General features: G+C 51.0%; 10 protein-coding genes across 10 annotated transcripts; 6 read left to right on the forward strand and 4 right to left on the reverse strand.

Annotated features, from left to right (window-relative positions):
• Nucleotides 1-400: 400 nt before the first annotated feature.
• On the forward strand, nucleotides 401-1,498 carry K460DRAFT_274038 (uncharacterized protein; the record flags this gene model as incomplete). The annotated part of the gene is made up of 1 exon (XM_040927929.1): nucleotides 401-1,498. The coding sequence occupies one exon, from the start codon at nucleotides 401-403 to the stop codon at nucleotides 1,496-1,498; it is 1,098 nt and encodes a 365-aa protein (XP_040793619.1).
• Nucleotides 1,499-1,568: 70 nt separating this feature from the next.
• K460DRAFT_373136 (uncharacterized protein) lies at nucleotides 1,569-2,117 on the reverse strand (the record flags this gene model as incomplete). Its single annotated transcript, XM_040934559.1, has 1 exon — nucleotides 1,569-2,117. One exon carries the CDS (start codon nucleotides 2,115-2,117, stop codon nucleotides 1,569-1,571), a length of 549 nt encoding a protein of 182 aa, XP_040793620.1.
• Nucleotides 2,118-3,003: 886 nt separating this feature from the next.
• On the reverse strand, nucleotides 3,004-5,120 carry K460DRAFT_328609 (uncharacterized protein). The gene is made up of 2 exons (XM_040930707.1): nucleotides 5,009-5,120; nucleotides 3,004-4,892 (listed from the first exon to the last, which is right to left on the reverse strand). Exon 2 carries the CDS (start codon nucleotides 4,698-4,700, stop codon nucleotides 3,465-3,467), a length of 1,236 nt encoding a protein of 411 aa, XP_040793621.1. The 5' UTR covers nucleotides 4,701-4,892; nucleotides 5,009-5,120; the 3' UTR covers nucleotides 3,004-3,464.
• A 358-nt stretch (nucleotides 5,121-5,478) lies between these two features.
• On the forward strand, nucleotides 5,479-6,526 carry K460DRAFT_361809 (uncharacterized protein). The gene is made up of 4 exons (XM_040932527.1): nucleotides 5,479-5,536; nucleotides 5,638-5,763; nucleotides 5,841-6,190; nucleotides 6,244-6,526. The coding sequence occupies exon 3, from the start codon at nucleotides 5,916-5,918 to the stop codon at nucleotides 6,174-6,176; it is 261 nt and encodes an 86-aa protein (XP_040793622.1). The 5' UTR covers nucleotides 5,479-5,536; nucleotides 5,638-5,763; nucleotides 5,841-5,915; the 3' UTR covers nucleotides 6,177-6,190; nucleotides 6,244-6,526.
• On the reverse strand, nucleotides 6,354-7,525 carry K460DRAFT_423608 (uncharacterized protein; the record flags this gene model as incomplete). Its single annotated transcript, XM_040938205.1, has 1 exon — nucleotides 6,354-7,525. One exon carries the CDS (start codon nucleotides 7,523-7,525, stop codon nucleotides 6,557-6,559), a length of 969 nt encoding a protein of 322 aa, XP_040793623.1. The 3' UTR covers nucleotides 6,354-6,556.
• Nucleotides 7,526-8,162: 637 nt separating this feature from the next.
• On the forward strand, nucleotides 8,163-9,733 carry K460DRAFT_373139 (serine/threonine kinase; the record flags this gene model as incomplete). The annotated part of the gene is made up of 2 exons (XM_040934560.1): nucleotides 8,163-8,899; nucleotides 9,670-9,733. The coding sequence occupies 2 exons, from the start codon at nucleotides 8,163-8,165 to the stop codon at nucleotides 9,731-9,733; spliced, it is 801 nt and encodes a 266-aa protein (XP_040793624.1).
• A 192-nt stretch (nucleotides 9,734-9,925) lies between these two features.
• K460DRAFT_275202 (putative histidine kinase HHK12p) lies at nucleotides 9,926-13,138 on the forward strand (the record flags this gene model as incomplete). The annotated part of the gene is made up of 7 exons (XM_040928019.1): nucleotides 9,926-10,005; nucleotides 10,057-10,307; nucleotides 10,365-11,297; nucleotides 11,344-11,496; nucleotides 11,544-11,817; nucleotides 11,876-11,943; nucleotides 11,994-13,138. The coding sequence occupies 7 exons, from the start codon at nucleotides 9,926-9,928 to the stop codon at nucleotides 13,136-13,138; spliced, it is 2,904 nt and encodes a 967-aa protein (XP_040793625.1).
• A 520-nt stretch (nucleotides 13,139-13,658) lies between these two features.
• Nucleotides 13,659-14,493, forward strand: K460DRAFT_270914 (NAD(P)-binding protein; the record flags this gene model as incomplete). Its single annotated transcript, XM_040927686.1, has 2 exons — nucleotides 13,659-13,717; nucleotides 13,791-14,493. 2 exons carry the CDS (start codon nucleotides 13,659-13,661, stop codon nucleotides 14,491-14,493), a joined length of 762 nt encoding a protein of 253 aa, XP_040793626.1.
• A 273-nt stretch (nucleotides 14,494-14,766) lies between these two features.
• Nucleotides 14,767-16,309, forward strand: K460DRAFT_328618 (RNA binding protein). Its single transcript, XM_040930708.1, has 2 exons — nucleotides 14,767-15,284; nucleotides 15,336-16,309. Exons 1-2 carry the CDS (start codon nucleotides 14,788-14,790, stop codon nucleotides 16,078-16,080), a joined length of 1,242 nt encoding a protein of 413 aa, XP_040793627.1. The 5' UTR covers nucleotides 14,767-14,787; the 3' UTR covers nucleotides 16,081-16,309.
• A 223-nt stretch (nucleotides 16,310-16,532) lies between these two features.
• On the reverse strand, nucleotides 16,533-19,929 carry K460DRAFT_272738 (DUF1671-domain-containing protein; the record flags this gene model as incomplete). Its single annotated transcript, XM_040927825.1, has 5 exons — nucleotides 16,533-18,065; nucleotides 18,262-18,298; nucleotides 18,347-18,741; nucleotides 18,788-19,255; nucleotides 19,306-19,929. The coding sequence occupies 5 exons, from the start codon at nucleotides 19,927-19,929 to the stop codon at nucleotides 16,533-16,535; spliced, it is 3,057 nt and encodes a 1,018-aa protein (XP_040793628.1).
• Nucleotides 19,930-20,106: the final 177 nt, after the last annotated feature.

Consider the following 20,106-nt stretch of genomic DNA (forward strand, 5'->3'; position numbering starts at 1 on the left):
TGAAGCTGTTAAGACAAGATGGGGTTCAGTGGTGGGGACACGCCAACTCATCAATGCGCGAATGACGTAGAAGCACAACCACCGCTCTTTTGACACCCCATGGAGAAGATATGTAAGGGTATCGACGAACCACATGTTCGTGCTTTAGTCGCATTACTGACATCTCTCTAGCGTGAATGTTTGGCGTTTGACAGCATACATGTAGGCTGCAGTGGGACCACAGCTGCAGCCTATACAAACAATGGAAACCCAGGACTATCAAGCGCTCTCAGCACCGTCCTCAACCCCATATTTACCATCTTTAACGCCTTCGGGCACAGTCTTGGGGAGTTCAACACTCTGCCGGCACGTCGCTGTCATCGTCCTCTTTTTCGGGCTTTACACCATGCTCCAGAACAGCATGCGCTCTACGGACATTGACCTATCGCAGTACACAGAGTCTATCTTCATACCCTTCATCCACAAGCTTAGCACTGAAGAAGCCCCGCGAGTCATGTGTAGGATTGAGGGCGTCGACATTAGGATGCCTGTAGATACTGGCTCCACATGCCTGCTTATTGGAGCTCCCATACTGCCCAACATCAGCGCAACAGTAGGCACGCCAGCACACCACTACTTCACCAGTAGCTTGATCCTCTACGTAGGCCGACTCGTCGAGTTACCCATCGGCTTTCATGGCGAAGCCGGCTCGTACGCGACTACGATAGTACCTGTACTGATTGTAGATAAGAGTTGGAGATGCCCATGGTACAATCCCAGTAAAGACGGGTTTACGTGCCCGCTGGGCCCGGAGGGGGAGAAGGCGGTGGAACGCGATACGAGCTCTATAACCTATATGGGGGTGGGATTCGGTAGGAATCAACCAAGGGATGGCATGCCAAACGGTACGCCAAAAGTCAATCCGTTCCTGAATGTCATTGCGATCAACGGACAGCCAATATCGACAGTGTCAATGCGGGCTGGCTATGTCGTTTCCGCGGACGGCGTGCATCTGGGGCTGACTAAGGAAAACACACGAGGCTTCGCGTTTGACGGCCTAGAGCCAGGGTTGGCTCATGCGGAGGATCCAAGAGACTGGGCAATGGCGAAGATGTGCTTCAGCATCGATGGCGAGGGAGCTAACTGCGGTCCGATCCTCATCGATACTGGGATACCGCAGATGTACATTAGAGCGGAGGCAGGTGTATCGATACCGACTGTGCTTATTCGCAACCCCAACAAGCGAGGTCATGCTAAGCTGGTGAAGCGTGTGAAGCCAGGAACCTGTATCGCTGTCAACTTCCCATCTTTGGGCGCGCCAGTGGTCTCGTACTCTTTCGTCCTTGGCGAGGGTTCATGCATCGAACCCAGCTACGTTGTCCCTGCAAAGCACGCATCGCCGCCCTATATCAACACAGGACGAAACTTCATCTTGGGCTACTCAACAGCCTTTGACGCGATCGGCGGGCGATTCGGCCTCCGGTCCGTGAGCAATCCTAGCTCCTCCTCTTTACTCTAGGATTCAATTCCAACCCCTCCTTGATCCCAACGGTAATACCGAGTCCATACCTTATGCCCAGGCCATCTGGTTATTTAAGTGTCATACTCCTCATGGGACTCTTGAAACCTTCCCTCAAATCTTTGTACTCTTCCACCGCCTTCACAATAACCACGTGCGCCTTGGCCCCCTCTAACCCGTCCAGTCCCGCCACAACTATTGCGCCCACCACTCCCTCCACGCCCTTAACAAACACCGGAAACCCTCCTCCCTCAACTGTGTATTTTGTCCATTCCTCCCCACTCATGGCATGATGTTCCGCAAATGTTTTGTAGTCTCCATCGAACTGGCAGTTCATGAACCATGTACTATGTCCCCATCTCAACACCGTGTTGCGCTTCCGCTGCGCCCACGTCTCATGGTCGGGCATTATGCCAGGTAAACTGGGCGCATGGAATAGCGTCTGATTTGCAAGCGCGATATGGATGATAGCGGGGCATTCGGCAGTCCGGAGTGCGTTGCGGAGGATATTTCCTATGACCCAGGCATGTTCGCAAGTAAAATGAGCAAATGTGAAGCTTTTCTCCTCTTTCGCAAGCTCCGCAAGGTTATTTGTGGGTGTTGGCAAGCTATCGAGCATCTTGTTCGAGGACTGGGACGATGAGGTGGACATGGTCGCGTGATGGGGTAGAGTTATAGGCGGGGGACGTCACATATAGGGCGAAACAGCGAATATATACAATCAGACATGTGGGATAAAGGAGAACGCCAAACGCGCAATATAACGGCAGTAGCGTAAGATTTGATGCCGGGATGAAACAACTCCCCGGTCGTGTGGTGTGGGTCGTGCCGCAACCCCACTTGTACCTTCTGAGAGCGAGGCTGGAACTCCACTGCTGAGCATTCCCTTTACTCGCCGTCAAGACCATATATTCTGACACGCACACATTTCACTTACAGGTATTCTGCTCAAACATCATTTCCTCTGGATGAACATGCATCTGTTCAACACGTCATTGTTCCGCAGAAGATGACCCCACCTCAAACCCAAGCGTACTGATCTAAACCTAATTCCTAGCAACATCTAGGGTGCCCCTGACCCAAACATGCCGCCAAAATATCCTCCAAGACGTCAAAACCCCTATCGCCCCATGATGTAAAAGGCTTCGCTTGCATTTAGCAGATACTACAACGATAGTATAGCTACGTATCCCTAAGTGTTGGACGGGAGTCATCCAGCATACACGGGGAATTATTCGAGCAACGAACAAGAGCGGCTCCATTCCCCCGATATATGTGCCAGCCGCTTTAGTATGTCAGTCATTTCTCGGAAATTACCTGCCTTGAAGAGAATGGACTAGCACAATTTCTAAATATACCCGGCTTCGACAATTGAATTGGTGTGATCAATCTATTATTCACCATCGAGAATGGGGGACCCGAATCTGAGATAGTTGAAGGTAACCAGACAGTAAATCATTTACAGATATTTCTACTCGAAACATAACTCTCGCTCATCTCAAACTCGCAGATTGTCAGGGATGTCATTCTTTGTCTATTGATTACTGGGCGAACACTATCTTTTGTAGGTATTGCGCAAAACATCGAAGAGGTTCGGAGCACACAAACTGGCCAAATAGATATTGTATACGCTATGTCTACAGCGACACAATGTCGAACTTCTTGTAGGCCAGCCTTGACACGACATCTAGAGAAACTCCAAAGCTACGACTCTGACGAACTTATCAAGCTGCACCAATATTTCTCTGTTCGAGAAGTCTAGCCTTTGTGCTTGCGTGCAGTTCGTATTCCAGAATCAGCTGTCACAGTACTTAGACAGCTCGATTTCCTACCCAACTATATGGACAGTATACAAGCATTGTTGAAAAAGAAAGTGCTGACGATGGCGGAGAGAGGATTGAAGCAGACGCAGCCTACTAAATCTAATCTTGATTCGGTATGGTTGAAGCTGCCTTCCTTAAACAACCTATCGCACGCTACTTTCACCCTTCAATAGTCTGCTCTGTGGTGGCCTCTCCCAGCGAAAGCAGTACTGACCTATCTCCAGTGCAGTGCGTCTCATCCGCGGACCCGTTACCCAAATCGATTCTCCATCCACAGTTTTGCCATGCTCGAATCGCACATTATAGTCGGGCGATGTTGGTAGGTCCGGCCATGTAAGCCGGTTGGGTGCATTGAGATATCGTTCTATGTCCCCTTTGGATTTTCGTGTCGCTACCCATTCATTCAATAAGTTGCGGAAAGCTGATACATCAGAGTCCAGTTCGCGATTACAGGTCCACACTGGGATGTTTTGCACTGTGTCCATTGTTCGTTCCCAGTGGGGGATACTCGTAAAGTGTGTATCGTTCGTGATGATTTCATAAAGGGTGAAAACGACACCGGCCACGTCATCTCGACCATCTCGCAAGCCTTTCTTTCCGCATGCGGCCATATCGAAGTCGAAGAGAAGGACCTCATGTGTGTCAGGGTCGACGAGTAGATTTCGGGGTGCAATGTCTTGATGCATAATTCCCAATTCTAAGTTCAGGAAGTCCACGACTTGAAGGAGCTGTCGCATCCATTCCAGTCGAAAAGGGACCTTTAGATTTTCGAGAGTTCCACCCGGAATGTACTTTGTTGTGAATCCAATCACCCGAGACTCCACGTCATCCAGGACAACGCGATCAAATGGTAATATGTTAGGATGCGGCGGCAGACGTTCGAGAAGGTTAATCTCATCCCAACTCATGTGGAGTCTAACAGTCTTCCCCCAGGGATTGAATTTGAAGGCAACCATTTTGGGGATTCCGGACTCATCTTTGTATGACGAGAGATCCACACCTGGCCCAAGTCGATCGAGCTCTTGAAGTTTGGAGTACTGGATTGTACGACATGCGGCGAGTGATCCAAAGGTCGAGACATGAAGATATGGAACAAACATAGTGTCATCCTCTATCGGATCCGTAGAGATTCCAGAAAGGAGGCCGTCCTCATCAACTGTGACTGCGCGAACTTCCGGCGACAGGTAATCAGCAAACTGCGCCAGAATTGGAGCCTCTCTGTCCACTTCAGGCGGAAAGAGCTTGGCGGTGCCTTTGATCTTAATCATACGCAGTTGGTCCCAGTCCCAGACATTGCAATGGGTTTCGGTTTTGGGGTTTTCGTGCGAGCCAAAGTAGCCCTGACCTTCAGATATGAACCGGTGTTCAGGTTTGATCATGGTGAAAGGAGACTCAAAAAAGCCGTTGTAATCTTGCCTCAGCAGTAGGAGAAGAGGATATTCAAAGCGCTTGCGCCCTAGTTGAGCTATCGCTGGTTCTGCGAAGGTGGTTCGAGTGAGAGAGGGACAAAATCTCTGTGCCGCTGCTTTTGGAAGCAAGTTTTGGAAGTGGCGGAGAGTTGAGGTCTAGGACTGCAAGCGTCGAGACAATTAGCTATAGTTGCGCGGCGGCTTGTGGAACCGAGCGTTTGAAGGGTAGCATGTATTGTTCCAGATTTCTGAGCGTCTAATAAACCAAAGCGACTCACTTTTAGAAACCTTTAGAGACCTGTGGGAAATTATTGTCCACTTGTTTGTTTCTCGCCGTTTACCTTACCGAGAGTCCGACTGGCGCGCGCGAAAAGACTAGGTTTATTAAAGTGAGGTTCGGAGCAGGGTAAGGACTCCGATGCTGCCGTTATCTTACCCAGGTAGCTAGGTATGACTCAGTAATTTTAGGCTGGGCAGCCTATACAGAACTAGCGCGGCGCTAACGAAGTCCTCTCACCTTCTAGGCCAATCGTAATTCGGGAATTACCTTGGAAAGTAATAACCGTGGGCTTGACCTTGGAAAGTCTTGCAAACGCCTGAAAGCTCCTGGACTATGATTGGTCAGGGGCTTGATGCTGTGCGACAATGCTGCAGGTGACTCCTGCAGGACAGTCCCGTGATAGTGGAGTAGCGTGACAGCCCAGGCTACCACCGTACCCTTACCTTTTAGTTTCCTTACAATACCATACGACGCCCCGGTGCTTTCCTGAACAGCCTATTGATCGCCCGCCCAAACCCAGTTTCCGGTTAGTATTCTATCTCTATACAGCACTAGATCTCTATGCAATCTACCAGGACTTCTACTATTTTTCCAAGAGTAATTACAGCTTATTGACTCTCCCACTAGATTCGATCTTGAGCAGCATTCAGTAGACTTGGCAGAGTCCGCCCGACCCGGTAAACTTCTCACGGCGCCACTGTCAATACCACACTGGCTGCAACCACTCGCTGCAGAATCAAAAGCTTGCTCTAGGTACGTCGCGTCTACTCTACGCGTGCTATCCTCCCCTCGTGCTCTTGCTGTTAGATGCTGATTATGATTATGATCAGGCTCTGATTGAAACTGAAGTTTAGATCACTACCTTAGGAGGAATCCTGTCGATAGTCTGCTTGTACGATATCAATATGGCAGCAGCACCAATTACATCAGCTCAGCTAGGACAAGATGTCATAAACCGGCTTGTCAACAGTCCCACCAATCCAAGCAACTGTACTTGCGGTTGGTATATATACTACTCGAACGTCTGCGGTCATCCTTACCAGGATGTGCCGCACCGATGTGGCAGGACGACTGTTCCAACTGGTAAATCTGGTTTCTGCAAGTCTCCGGCACCACGACACATCGTCCAGGCACCGCAGGTCGCCGCCCAGTGCCGACTCTGCTGATGTCCAATATTCTGGTAAAGAAGAAACTCGGACAATTCTAAGAAAGCTGCTAAATATATAATCACAGTATTTCTTGCTACACCTGAGACATTCAAACAGATGCGCACGAAAGAGGGCAGAGTTTGGAGAGGAGAAAGGGTAGTATCCTTCTTTGTGAGCTTGGTGAGCGGCGAGGCTTTCTTCGGGCAACATCCTGAAGCAGAAATGATTTCAAAAGCGCATACGCCCTAGTTGGGCTAGCGCTGGATCTGTGAAGGTACTACGGGTGCAGAGAGATTTGTGACGACATAAATCCTGCACAGCCCTTTGGTAGAGATTGGCAAATATTAGAAAGCTTTCCACATCCTCAAGATTCTGGTGTCTAATCCATGTCGTGACAGTTAATTCATGCCAAGTCCTTCGTAACCCAACAACTGGCTTGCATCCGTCGCCGTAACTAACCACTCCTTCAGCTTCTGAAACGCATACCAGTCATCCTCTTCCTCTGCAACATCTTTACCTGGTACCTTGGGCCGCGTCCAAACCTTTGTTCCTAACTTCAGACCAATCACACTACCCTTCACATGTGCGCTGTCGAAATCTCCTACAACGAAGCGCTTGGGCTGAAGATTAGACTTCTCATCAGCATACTGGACAAAGATGTTTTGGTGCTTGATATCTCCATGCACGATTCCAAGGCTATGCAAGTGCTGGATACCTGCAACAATAGACTCGAGGCAGCACTGCACATCTAGGTTCTGTCGACGGCTCACAGCCTCGTAGAGATTGCAGTCGTAGCGCTTGAATACAAGGTTTACCACGCGCTCTGAGGCCATGGGGATTTCAACCGGGGCACCGCAGTACTCGTACATGAGCTTGCGTCCAGTCTGCACACCACGGTACTCAGCTACGTTAGCGTGTGGATGAGCGCGGAGGCGCTCACATGTCTGTACTTCTCGCGCTGTGATCCGCGCAACGCGGTCGGAACGGTACGCTGAAAACCCACTTCGAGGGCCCACACTCAGAAATGACTGATATTTCTTGAAGACATCGTCCGCAGTCTCATCTTTGCGATAACGGAATCGAGTGTACTCGGGCTTGAACTCGGGATAGAAGTTTGTGGGATCTACAACTTCAGGAGACTTGCAGATCTTCGTGTCTGTCCATGTCGATGGATCGAGGCGGTCGACTGCTGAGGCTGGTACGCCGCCCTTTTTGATTGCAATGTGTAGCTTCGAATCTTGATGGGCGAGAACCCATGTCTCGGAGTTGCCGCCTTTAGAGATCATGTGCCAATCTAGGATCTGCATCTTGGGGACTGGTCTGTCGTTAGTGGCCTTGCCACCGAATTCGCTGAGGTACTTCAACATAGTGTTGGGAATTTGAGCAACTTTCGAGTTAGTTACTGTCGGCTAGGGGGTTGAGGCTCTTCGCTGGATTAAACTCTACTAGAGGCAAATTAATTGACCATTAAAAGGGGGGAGGGGGCAAATAGAAGGAAACTCTGTGTGCACTGCCCCGACAGAGTATCGTGAGCGGGGTTTGATCTTGGAGAAATAGTTGCCCTGGTGCAGGTTAGTAGCCAAGTGAATTGAAGGGCCTGCTTCAAAGGTAGCTTATGGCCCTCAGATTCACTAACTAATGCAAACCAATTGCTGTTTTGAGTCGAGGTACCTGGTCAGAATGAAAGATAGATGCCTCGTTGCTAGAGTGCGGCGTGTATTAGAAGTCTTTCCAGTGGGAAATTTATCTTTGGTCGTTCTTTCACACTGGAATGAAGGCCGACTGAATTTTGTTGAGTTACTGTACTTTCACAATGCCTACCAGCTTTGCAACCCCATCCATCGATAAAGCTATCCTCTTTGCCCGTACTATTCCCCACAAACAAATCAACTCCACTGCGATCATTGCATTTACCCTTCAATCATGCCTCGCCCCAAGCGTCAAGCAAGGACACGACAAATCATATCTGATGCGGTCTCGAACGAATCCGAACCCTCGCTGATCATGGTCTCGAGGCGTGTTTACGGGGACTTCAAGCGAGCTCTCTTCCACTCGGAAAATCTGGATGGGCTATGGTACGCAGAGACAGAACTGCCTAGCAGTCCCGAGCAGAAAGTAGACCCATGGCGCTGGGACTTCCAGCCTCGCAAGATCGATATGCATTATGTAATGCCTCGATACGATCCTGCGAGTATGACACTGGCCCCACGAAATGGATCGTTCTTTGAGAAGAAGATTGATTTTCTGCGGAAGGGTAGAAATCTCTTTCGTCCGCCCTGGGAGAGGGATATAACGCTGCGCGAGATAGAAACATGCGAAGTTCTCCACACAAGCCCGCATCCAAATATCTGCTTCTATCAGGGTGTTCGTGTCAATGAGGCGGGTCTGGTATCTGGCCTGGTCTTCGATCGTTACGATGGCACTTTGAGCGAACTGGTGCATGCGGGTTGCCGCTTTGACGTGGCCACATGCCTCGATCACTTGAAAAAGGGCATTGAACACCTACACTACCTGGGATTCGTACACTGCGATATTAAGCCAGATAATATTTTCGTGCGACTGAGGGAAAAGCGGTTCGTTATAGGCGACTTCGACTCGATGCACGAGGAGGGCGCTATAATGGATTTGAAGGTGGGTACGCCTGGTTGGATACAGCCGGGTGAGTATAGGGCGGAGGACGAAATTGACGATTATGCCATGACCATGGTGAGCGCGTGGCTGGAGAAGAAGAGCGCTGGGCAGTCGCGCTCGATCCGCGCGCCGGAGACGGATACGATATTGGAGGAAGCTGACTTGGCGTTGGAGGAGAAGAAGGAAGCTGACATGGCGTGGGAGGAGGAAAATGACTATGACGAGGACGAGGACGAGGACGAGGAAGAGGAAAATGACATGGAAGATGCAGAAGAGCAGGAGTGCACGCAGACGGATATAAGTCTGGAGGCAGCGCCTATGGTGTGGGACAAGCTTCCTACTAGAGAGTACGCGGATCAGGAAGAGGAAGACGACATGGAAGAAGTAGAAGAGCAAGAGGAAGAGGACATGGAAGAGGGTGGTGACAAGAAGGAGGATTATACTGTGGAAGAGGAAGATAGTACAGACGAGGATGATGACATGAGAGATGGTGACTATATATACGAGGAGGATAGTATGGACGAGGATGACATGTAAGAGTACACATGTCATGGATGCATGTATCGTGATAAAGCGGTAGGTAGTGATATCACATTGGTTTGTGGTCGGCACAAACTCCCTAGTAGGTCTCTATCTAGAGTGTGGGGGCCCTCCTAACCAGATGTAACGTTGTATAGCAAAGGGTTAGTAGATGATCCGTCGCTCATCAACGCTGTAAGGAAACAGAATTTGTTCGATGATGCGCGCTCCACATCGTAATCGTGCTAGACGGTGAAGCTATGTGGAGAGTCGGCCAGGTAACGTTAGTGGGTGCGGGTGCTATGAGGGTAGGGGCAAATAGAAGCGAAGAACCCCCCGGCATCTGACGTCAACGCCACAGACGATCCTCGGCGGTCCATGGCGCATCTAGACCACCGTCCAGTCTTCTTCCCGTGCCTCATTGACGCCGTCGTGGGTGGTCCCCCCGACGCAACGTCTCACCTGAACTGCCAGTCAGGCACGCAGTTCGACATGACGTCAAGCTTGCCCGTAGGGCAGACTTCATCCCACTGTGCGCACCTCCTTCGCGCCACCCTAATTGTTCGACTACCGCCTGCAAGCATCCACGACCCTTCCTGGCGCCCTGCACCAGCGCCATGGAAAATCTTGACAAGCTCACCGCCGCGGGCTTGCCCATCTTCGATCTCAACCAAGAGCATTTGGGTCAGAAAGACTGGTGAGACCTGTGCCATCGCAGTCATGCTGCTCCAGTGTTGATACGCAGCAGGTCTCAGACATCACTCGGCCCTCGCGAGTCCTGGCCGTCGGCGCTCAAGTGCCTCGTAAACTCGTGCATCCTGCCTATGCCCCATTGTGCCGCCATCTTCTGGGGAAGCGACCTGACCGTAATCAATAACCTCGCCTGGGCCAAGGCACGCGGCGATCTGGATGACCAGGGTTCAAATGCCCACGAGAGCCACGGCAGTAGCGCGCTCAGCACGCTGCGCGCAGTGCTGAGGGGAAGAACGGTCAAGGTAGGTAAGCATCATGCCTTTTCCGTTCAGTCGTCGCAGGGCTTCGGCTTAAAAGTTCCAGTCGCTAGGTTCTTCCTCACCCACGTCATCGACAGTCGAGAGTCACAGCTCCTCCTGAGCACCATCCTCGATGAGCATGGTAAACGACAGGGCATCTTGGCCCAGCTTCTGGAGAATCACACTGTGGAGAGATATATGCCAATCGAAGGCTTGGACGAGATGTCGCGCAAGAGCCAGCCAACACAACGAAGGGACTCGGAGCCCCACCCAGACAGTAAAGACGGTAAAACCAAGAGTCAGCAGGCCGACTCCATGCAGACCCAGTTATTTCAGAGATTCGCCGAACTGCTTCCCAACGGCTTGGCTATCCTCGACAAGAACGCAGAGGCCATCTTTGTAAACGATGGCTTCTTCGAGCTCACTACAAACAAAGGCCAAAACGAGTTTCGTGCCTGGCCGGAGAGCATCCACCGTGAGGACTACGACCGAGTCATGGCTGCCTATCGCGAAGCATTTGAAGGCCAGCAAGAACTACGAATCGAGTTTCGATGCGCCACTGACGCTGCCAATGACACAGCCGGGGGCGCGTGGAGGATGTTTCTTCTGAAACCTCTTGGTGACGATCCCGAGGTTGGGTTCATTTGCGCTGTTGTAGACATTACCGAAATCAAGGAGGCCCAGCTTACGCAGGAGAGGGCGGCGCGCGAAGCCCAAGAACGGAAAGAACAGCAGGAGAGGTTTATTGACATGGTCTCGCACGAAATTCGTAATCCGCTTAGCGCTGTTTTACATCTCGCAGAGGAAGTCATGGAGATTACTAGGGAGATCACGAAGAAGATTGGACCAGGTCACGCAGATATAAGCGGTCAGATTGCAGACATTCTGGATGCTGCAGACACGATACTTCTCTGTGTAACTCATCAAAACACGCTAGTGGACGACATTCTTTCTTTTTCGAAGCTCGACTCCATGATGCTTACGCTTGTCCCGCGCGGTAGGTTATTCAGGAGCGTCCCTTGTACTTGTCTAATTAGAATCAGATGTGAGGCCCAAATGGGACTTCTCCAAAGCGCTCAAGGTGTTCAGCTCCGAGTTCAGGGCCAAGAGCATTGATTTCCACTACGCAATGGATATTTCGTATGATGAACAAAGAGTCGACCATGTTATTGCGGATATGAACCGGATGAAGCAAGGTAAGGGCACATCCAAACATGCGCGGGAATACGCTAAATTTCCATAGTTTTGGTCAATTTGATCACCAACGCCATCAAGTTCACATCAAAAAAGAACGGCGAAAGGAAGATAGTAGTTTCTATGGGCGCCTCCACAGAGCGGCCAACTTCTTATCCTCCAAACGTAATATTCTTCAGCACGGAGGAGGATTCTTTACACACTGATGCAACAGTGACTTCTGGTTGGGGCAAGGGAAAGCCATTATACCTTATGGTGGCTGTCAAAGATACTGGCATAGGCATTGATCGAAATGGTCAAGAAAAGTTATTCGAACGATTCAGGTATGAAAAGCTGAGTCGGTAAGCTAATCGCACCAAGTCGGACTAACCAAACCTATAGACAAGCCACACCAAAGACACAAGAAAGATATGGTGGCTCAGGACTAGGCCTGTTCATATCACGTAAATGTAACTATCACTTTCTGTTCAGCCCGTTATTCGCTAACAACGCCCGACAGTATGCCAGTTGCATGGAGGTGATATCGGTGTTAGCGCTGTAGAAGGCGAAGGCTCAACTTTCGGGTTCTTCTTCAAGGTACGACAATCAGATGAAACGAGCGAGGACGGTCGGCCGCCAATTCAGTCTCGAAGTAATTCTGAAAACTCGAATACCTCCTCCAATCGCACAGATATACCAGTCCTTCGACCACCTCGACCCAGCTACAGCCGCGCAAACTCGAATCTTCAGAGCATCAAAGAAAACCACGAGCGCCCAGCCATCCAAACACTCACAAGTCATGAAGGAGTGGACAGACGCAACGTCATCGAGTCTCTCGAGAATCCACCGACAGAATACGTAGCTGAATCACATCCCGCTGCCTCTGGAGACCGCCGCTACAAGGAGACGGAGCGTATTGCCGAATCCATCGCTCCAGGAAGCTCTGCCCCCGAACAAAAAAGCGAGGAGCTGGAGAAGGGAGAGACACAACGACAGGAGAACGCCGCTGAAGAGATATCACACACGCAGAGCTCTCAACGCAGCGAAAGCAAGAAAAGCCTCCTCCTCGTAGAAGACAATCTCATCAACCAAAAGGTTCTTCGCCGTCAGCTTCAATCTAGGGGATTCGAAGTGTTCATTGCGAACAACGGACAAGAAGCTGTTGATTCCGTTGCAGAGCGCGGCAAAATTGCCAGCGGCAACCCCAATCACAGCGACCATTTCGACTGCATACTTATGGATCAGGAAATGCCGGTCATGGATGGTAATGCAGCGACACAGGCGATTCGAGCGCTACAAAGAGCGGGCAAGGCTGGGTACAGTCACATCTTGGGCGTGTCGGCCAATGTACGTGATGCGCAGACCGAAGGAATGCGGGATGCGGGTATGGATGAAGTCATTAGTAAGCCGTTCAAAGTGGACGATCTAGTGAGAAAGATCACAGGCATGATTTCTGATAATGGCGATGGGCAAAAGAGATTGGATGATGATAACGCGCAAGAGCAGAAAGAATCAGCAGGGAAGGAGCTCGAGAAGAAAGAAGGCATTGGCCATGAGAGTGAGATGAGGATTGCCAAAGGGAAGGTGGATGATGATGAGTTAGTGCATAAGCTGACCCTAGCCATCAGAAGGGGTAGTTCCCGCAAGCAAGACAGAGGACGATAAGAGCCGATAGGCCGACGCTCGACAATGAGCAGCTGCGCACCAGTAGAGCCTCTAGTTCTTTGCCACGGTTTAGTTAGCATTGCATGGCGTTTCGGATGGCTTAGGGTTGGGATTGAAACGACAAGAACGACTGAATGAGTGAATGACTGTCTCGACTGCATCTGCAAGGGTTGTTAGCGAAAGATCTGCATGGTTTCACTTCAATGCAAATGCTTGCAAAGTCGGATCATAATGCTGATAGAACGAAAACTGTTTTAGTAAGAGGAGCGTGACAGGAGGTGGTTACACACTACTACACAATTTATGAGCGATGTTAATTTTTATAACCGATAAGAGTGATGCGCGAGTCATGCTTCACACATCCGACTTCACCCCACTTACTCCGCAAACATGCCATATCACTTCCGCATCACAATGATCTACCATTCCCTCTTCGACTATGATTGCACGTAGCACTTCAAGCTCTATCCTCCTTGAACGCTTCCAGACTTTCAAGACGTAGCAAATGAACAAAGACAACATGGCAAAGCTATTCCAGGACAAAGTCGTCCTTGTAACAGGAGGCGGAAGCGGCATCGGGTGCGGCACAACCCTCTTTTTCGAACCAACATCGTTATGAAATCAGCACTAATGATAATGATGGTGATAATAGTCGCGCGACAGCACTCAAAATGGCCTCTCTAGGCGCCTCCGTAGCGCTCGGCGACATCAACCTTTCAAACCTCGAATCCGTAGCTTCGGAATGCCCAACACCCTCGCTTACGCAGACAGTCGACGTCTGCTCTACTCCAGACGTGCAGTCGTTCGTAGCCGCCACAATGGAAAAGTTTGGCAAGATTGACCATATCTTCAACTGTGCGGGCGTGAATCCGACCAGCATACCATTGGAGGAGACGAGCGATGCATATTGGGACAAGCTAGTTAACACCAACCTTAAAGGCGTCTTCCTAGTCACCCGAGCGTGCTTGCCTCACTTGAAGAGGGGCGCCAGCATTGTGAATGTCTCCAGTATCTCTGGGATCCGCGGCGCTGCCCTGCAATCTGTGTACTGCACTACGAAATTCGGACTCATTGGGATGAGCAAGTCTCTCTCACTCGAACTCGGTCCACGCGGCATCCGCGTCAACTGCGTAGCCCCAGGCTACATTGATACGCCAAGCAATGCGGGCATCGTCAAGGGTGGGGAGGCGGTGGAGAGGATGAGGACAGGGAATGCGCTGGAGCGATTGGGCACGCCCGAGGAGGTTGCGGATGTTGTGGCCTTTTTGTTTGGAGAGGAGAGTAGATACGTCAATGGAGCGGTGGTGGAGATTGATGGAGGGCTCAAGATGAGTAGCACTACGAGTAAGCTATAATCTTGAAGCAGGCTGTTGAAGAGTTGCGTTGATCAATGTACGTAATTGAGCGAATCTAACGTTAGTTGGTGAGAGAGCGGCGCAATTCAGATTTTTCGAGAAATAACCTCTATCGGTTTCCGGATCTCACTGTGTGTGTTCGAGTGAAGATGTAGGAGGTATTCGGTTGAATCTGTGAAGATACGTAGTCACGTGTGATCGACGCGGCCGCGCTAGCAGCAAGCCGCAACTCCAAAAGTTCAACCGCGACATGATGGCCAGCCTTCTCATCCTATATTCACCACACTCCACACCATGGCCGAAGTACAATCACCACCCGCGCAAACCTCGCTTGCGACCCCCGAGGCTTCTCTAGATCCCTCGACCAGTCTTGAACCATCTACGTCTACAGAGCTCGCTCCCATCATCAGCGAACAGACCATTATCACCACAAATGCCGAGGGCAAGAAAGTCAAAAAGATCATACGACGCAAGCGACGGCCGGCGCGGCCCCAAGTAGATCCTGCAACGTTCAAAACCGAAGCGCCACCCGCAACAGGCACAATATTCAACATCTGGTACAATAAATGGAGTGGCGGCGACAGAGAAGACAAATACCTCAGCAAAACTGCCGCCCAGGGGCGCTGCAATGTCGCAAAGGACAGCGGATATACCAAGGCTGATAGAACGCCTGGCTCCTACTTCTGTCTCTTCTTCGCGCGCGGTATCTGCCCCAAGGGCGTCGACTGCGAATACCTGCACCGCCTGCCCACTGTTACCGATATCTTCCCCTCCAACATCGACTGCTTCGGGTGAGTCTTAACTTATACAATCGTAATGTTACGTACTGACTAGCGCTTTAGTCGCGACAAGCACTCCGACTACAGAGACGACATGGGCGGCGTCGGCTCTTTCCAACGCCAAAACCGCACACTGTACATTGGTCGCATCCACCCCAACGACGACATCGAAGAAGTCGTAGCCCGCCATTTCCAAGAATGGGGCCAAATAGAACGGACTCGCGTCCTTACCGCCCGCGGCGTTGCCTTCGTAACCTACCTCAACGAAGCGAACTCGCAGTTCGCAAAAGAAGCAATGGCGCACCAGTCGCTTGACAACAATGAGATCCTTAATGTGCGCTGGGCAACTGTCGATCCAAATCCTGCAGCAGCTAAGAGAGAGGCTGCGCGCATTGAGGAACAGGCTGCCGAGGCGATTAGAAAGGCGCTGCCGGCGGCGTATGTAGCGGAGATTGAGGGCCGTGATGGAGGAGAGGCGAAGAAGAGAAGGAAGATCGAAGGGAACTTTGGGTTACAAGGTTATGAGGCGCCAGACGATGTGTGGTTTGCGAAGGAGAAGAGCGAATGGGAGGCTGCTCGGGAAATCGAGGCAGGTGGGATTACACGGAGACAAATGATTGAGGCTGGGGATGCGGAAGAAGAGTATGCATCGGGCGCGCTGGTACCGGCACAACAAGGAGGGAATGGTATACTATCGAGCTCTACACTTGCAGCGCTCAGGGGTTATACAGCTACGCCATCGAACAAACGGGCAGCGCCCGTAGCAGGCCCATTGGTTGGATACGGTAGCGACGATGATAGCGACTGAGCTCAGATTCATGATGACGAGTCCTGGGCAGAGCCAAGGATGTAGTGTAACATGTTTGTAAAAAACCGCATGATCCGGCGTAGGTCTACTTGATACCCGTTCATACTCTTAGCCAATCTTCTTATTTAAACCCTTTGCGTATTGCAGTCTATGAATAGTGAGGTTTATCTATTAGACTTCAACACGGTCATTTAAACATTATCACGGTAGAGGCATCCATTTCACAGAGACAATAGAGTTGGATAAAAAAAGGTTGTATATGAAGAATCCAAGAACAAGCTGGTTCAGAAGTAAACACCAATACTGTCCAATAAATTCCTTCGTGCCTTCCTTGCAGAGTATGACAATGTCGGTTAGCAATGCGAGGTGGTCTTCGTTCATTCGTTTATCCTAACGCGATGAACCTCGTCTTTCACAAGAATGGCGTGCCACATCATCAAGTGTGTAACCGTTCAAAGCCTCGCAACACCCTCCCTCTCGCAGCCCATGAGGAACTGATTCCAATCCGTCACCATCCTCCTGCCAGCCCATGTACTCGCGCTGAACTTGAGCAGCTCTTGGCTTCCGTAGCCCTCATCCACATTGCCATCCTCGGACTCGCCGTCATATCCAAAAGTTGCACGCGTTCCTGGGTCCTGTTCCTTCTCTTCTCCTGCACTATAGGCTTCATCGTCGAGTTTGACTTCCTTGACATCTTGGAAAAGGCGCTTGGCAGCTGCCCACTCACCCTCATGAGCACTACTACATCCAAACGCGCAAACCCTACGCCCACAAGGTCGCCAGAAGCGATACTCTGCAACCTGGATTTCAGAGAGCGGACGGACACCGAGAAGGCCTGAGTCGACGCTGCGATTCGATGTGTACAGCAGAATAGTACCGGATGGATCAATGGGAGACGTAGGATTCGTCTCTGTACCGTTGGCGATGTTGATTGACGCCGGAGCCGGAGCGAGACACTTGGTCGCAGGGCGAGGCGAAAGAGATCGTACAGACGAGGATGCCGTAGGACAGTATGCGTTGACGGTACTTGGGTGGACTTGCAAGCCGGAAGCTGGGTAGAGTGTCGGATCGTGTGATAGGCTTTGGAGGGCTTGCTTCCCAACCATGTTCTTCAGCATGGCTGTGCGAGGGGAAACGCAGCGTGACGGACTGCTAGGGCTCAAAGGGCTTGTGATGCTAAGAGACGATATTGATGGAGCACGTGGAGGGGAGTGTATCGGTGACGGACCAAGAATGCCGGATTTATAGTTGTTTCCGGAAAGAACGTTGTCGATGAGGCTCATCTGCGAGGCATAATGCTCGTAACCATGAGACTGGCAGCGACGAGACGGCCCACACATCTCAGAACCGTCGATGCTCATGGGGCTAGTGGAACGAATAGCAGGGCTAATACAACGTGGAGTCGCAGCGACACTTCCGGCTTCGGACACAGGCGACGGAAATAGTTCCTTCGCGCTCAGTGTTGGTGAGAGTGGCGTTGGAAAGCCCGGGTACTTTCGTCCTATGTCCGTCAAGAGAGAAAGATTCGGTCTGACAGCCTCAGGTTGAGGTAGCGCGGTACGCAGACCGCCCATGTTGAACACTGGACTGCTTTCATGACACTGTACGGTGTTGAAAAGACCGCTCGTGCATCCATCAAGAGAAGAGACAAACGCTGGAAGATTACTATGTGCTTCGACTCGCATGTGCGCGTTTGCAGCGGGTAAGTGCTGGAATGAGCTACTGGTAAAAGGGCTAGTCGGGCTGTTGCTGTTGCTAGACCGTCGCGAAGCCCCATCACTGGTCATACGACGAAGAGCTTGCGCAGAAAGAGAGTGCATTGGCTCTGCCCGGGCAAAACGAGCTTCGTCGCAAATCCAGAGTCCGCCGTATTGCTGCCAAGGAAAGTTTTGAAGGAAGTAATCTTCGGGATAGACATCGTAGCCAAGGGTACGAGAGCGGAAGAATGCGTACACGAAGCGACAATCGGGGAATTGGCGTAGAACCTAGCACATGCGAATTTAGCAGGCGTTGGAAAGCTGTGAGAGACACGAGAAGGCTATGACGGAAGTAAGCGAGGTGGGAAAGATCATGACTCTGTGAGTGGCATTGCTGCTATGTATGTCTAGATGGCATGATGTCGCAGGATATATGTGGAAGTGCAGTCAAGGTAATGAAATGCTCCAAGTTGGACATTCATACATCCCAAGCGGGGAACCGAGGCGGCGTCGCCGTAAGCCTGTTAAAGTGTGAGCATTTTAGAATGGAACATAAGGCATCGACCTACATAAGGACCTCGAAAGCAGCGTGCTTCTTGAGCTGCCTAGTACCGCGCCGATATGCATGCAAGACCTCCGGACGAGCAGTCTGAATGTTCTTCCGGCCAACCAGCTTTTGCATAGCCGGGCTAGTAGAATACACGGGGTCGAATATCATGAGATTGCAGTAGCCGTCTCGACGTCGTTCAAAACCGACGATGGTGAGAGAGTGGCCGGGCTGTTGAAGATATATAGGCGGAAGAAGGGTTTTGTAAATATTCGAGCCGTCGCTGACCGCAGCCTGAGCAAAATATCGCTCGATGGCAGCGAGAAGTAATTCGTGGGCTTCTTTTTTGCGGTCTTTATCGTCACTAAACATTTCGACGGCGCAGTTGATCTCTGAGCTAAGGAAGAAGGCTTGAGCCTATGACATGATTAGCAAAAAGTGGTCCAGGGAATGGCGAACATACCTCTGGAGTTCCAATATACTTCCTAGAATCCCGGATACCGCCTGTCTGGACCCGACCAATCGTGTTGATGCCTTTGTCCCAGGCCCTTTCGATGAGATCTTGGAGTTTGAGCACACCTGGTGTTCGCCCAGGAAACTCTTCGTGGCCTTGAGCTTTAGCGCCCTGAATGTAGGAAAGGAGCATCTGGATGTTCCTGTAACCACAAAAAGCACCCTCCTTAGGGGTCTTTCCGATGTGAAGGGTAGAAGGGTGACAGTAATAGGCGTTCTTGACAGAATGATCTAGGGCGGATAACTGGGCGAGGATGGGTATAATACCGGGTGTCTCGTTTTGCACTTGCTCTTGTTTGATGAGGCGGCCGTCTCGACCGATACGGTTGACGACTGTAGTCTTGGGACCGGCATCAAGCTGATCGTGCAGCCAATTGGGCATGCGATCTTCCCAAGCATAAGGGCCGAGTTCAGATTTCTGGAGATATCAGCTCATACAACGCTTAGGATGGCGCAAGGTATACTTACACCAAGACGAGCACTCTTGTTAGGCGGCTTGACTGTTTTGTCTAGCTTCGCAAACGGGTTGAAGCTGAGAATGCTCCTGGATAAGGTACTTTTCTCGCTGCTGTTGGTGTCGCTCCTGTTACGGTGGGCGTGCTTCTTGATCTTGCGCCCATGGCCTTCATTCTTTTTCAGGGTGTCTGGCATATCCGTGCTGAAGGTGTGCTCTAGAAGTGACTTCGAGGGGCCCGCATGTGGATTTTGGGCAGCGACTAAGCTCTGCATAGTAGCGGATGAATGATGAGAACGATACTTCCCGGTAGTCTCGTCAAATGATAATGTTTCTGCGGCGTGATAGTCAAGATGATCGTTGAAGTCGGAAAGAAGAACAAGCTCGCTGCAGCCAGGTTCAGGGCACACGACTGTGTTGTCCTCTTCGTCAGAGGAAGGCGTGTCTCCTACGTGCTTGCGTTTCGAGGAGGGTCTTGGTGGCAATACGGGTGGTTGCGATTCCGGGTCATCGTCGACCACGAAAGGAGAGTCCGTGGTGTGCGCTTGCTCAAAGTGAAGTTGAAGGACATAGTCATCACTCGGAAGCACTGTGAAGTCGCACATTGGACATTCCAGAAGCTCCATGTTGCTCGCCATGGCCGCGGAGGTGAAGTTCTGTTGAGGAATACGTTCGCAAACACTCTCTTGACCCAGATGTGTACTGTTGGAGACGATATCAGGATGGAAGTTGCCTAATCTCACCGCAATCGTCACCTCGTGCGCGAGTGGCTGACCTTGTTGTCGCTGTTGCTGTGAGCTGCCGTGGCTTAGCAT

The sequence above is a fragment of the Cucurbitaria berberidis genome, assembly GCF_010015615.1.
Source record: "Cucurbitaria berberidis CBS 394.84 unplaced genomic scaffold K460scaffold_1, whole genome shotgun sequence".
Taxonomy (NCBI): Eukaryota; Fungi; Ascomycota; class Dothideomycetes; order Pleosporales; family Cucurbitariaceae; genus Cucurbitaria; species Cucurbitaria berberidis.

Bases quoted from the DNA above. Each gene is read 5' to 3' on its own strand.
- K460DRAFT_328609 (XM_040930707.1), bottom strand. From the start codon at position 4,700: ATGATCAAACCTGAACACCGGTTCATATCTGAAGGTCAGGGCTACTTT.
- K460DRAFT_361809 (XM_040932527.1), top strand. From the start codon at position 5,916: ATGGCAGCAGCACCAATTACATCAGCTCAGCTAGGACAAGATGTCATA.
- K460DRAFT_328618 (XM_040930708.1), top strand. From the start codon at position 14,788: ATGGCCGAAGTACAATCACCACCCGCGCAAACCTCGCTTGCGACCCCC. The intron at 15,285-15,335 runs GTGAGTCTTAAC...CTAGCGCTTTAG, and splicing joins TCCAACATCGACTGCTTCGG to TCGCGACAAGCACTCCGACT.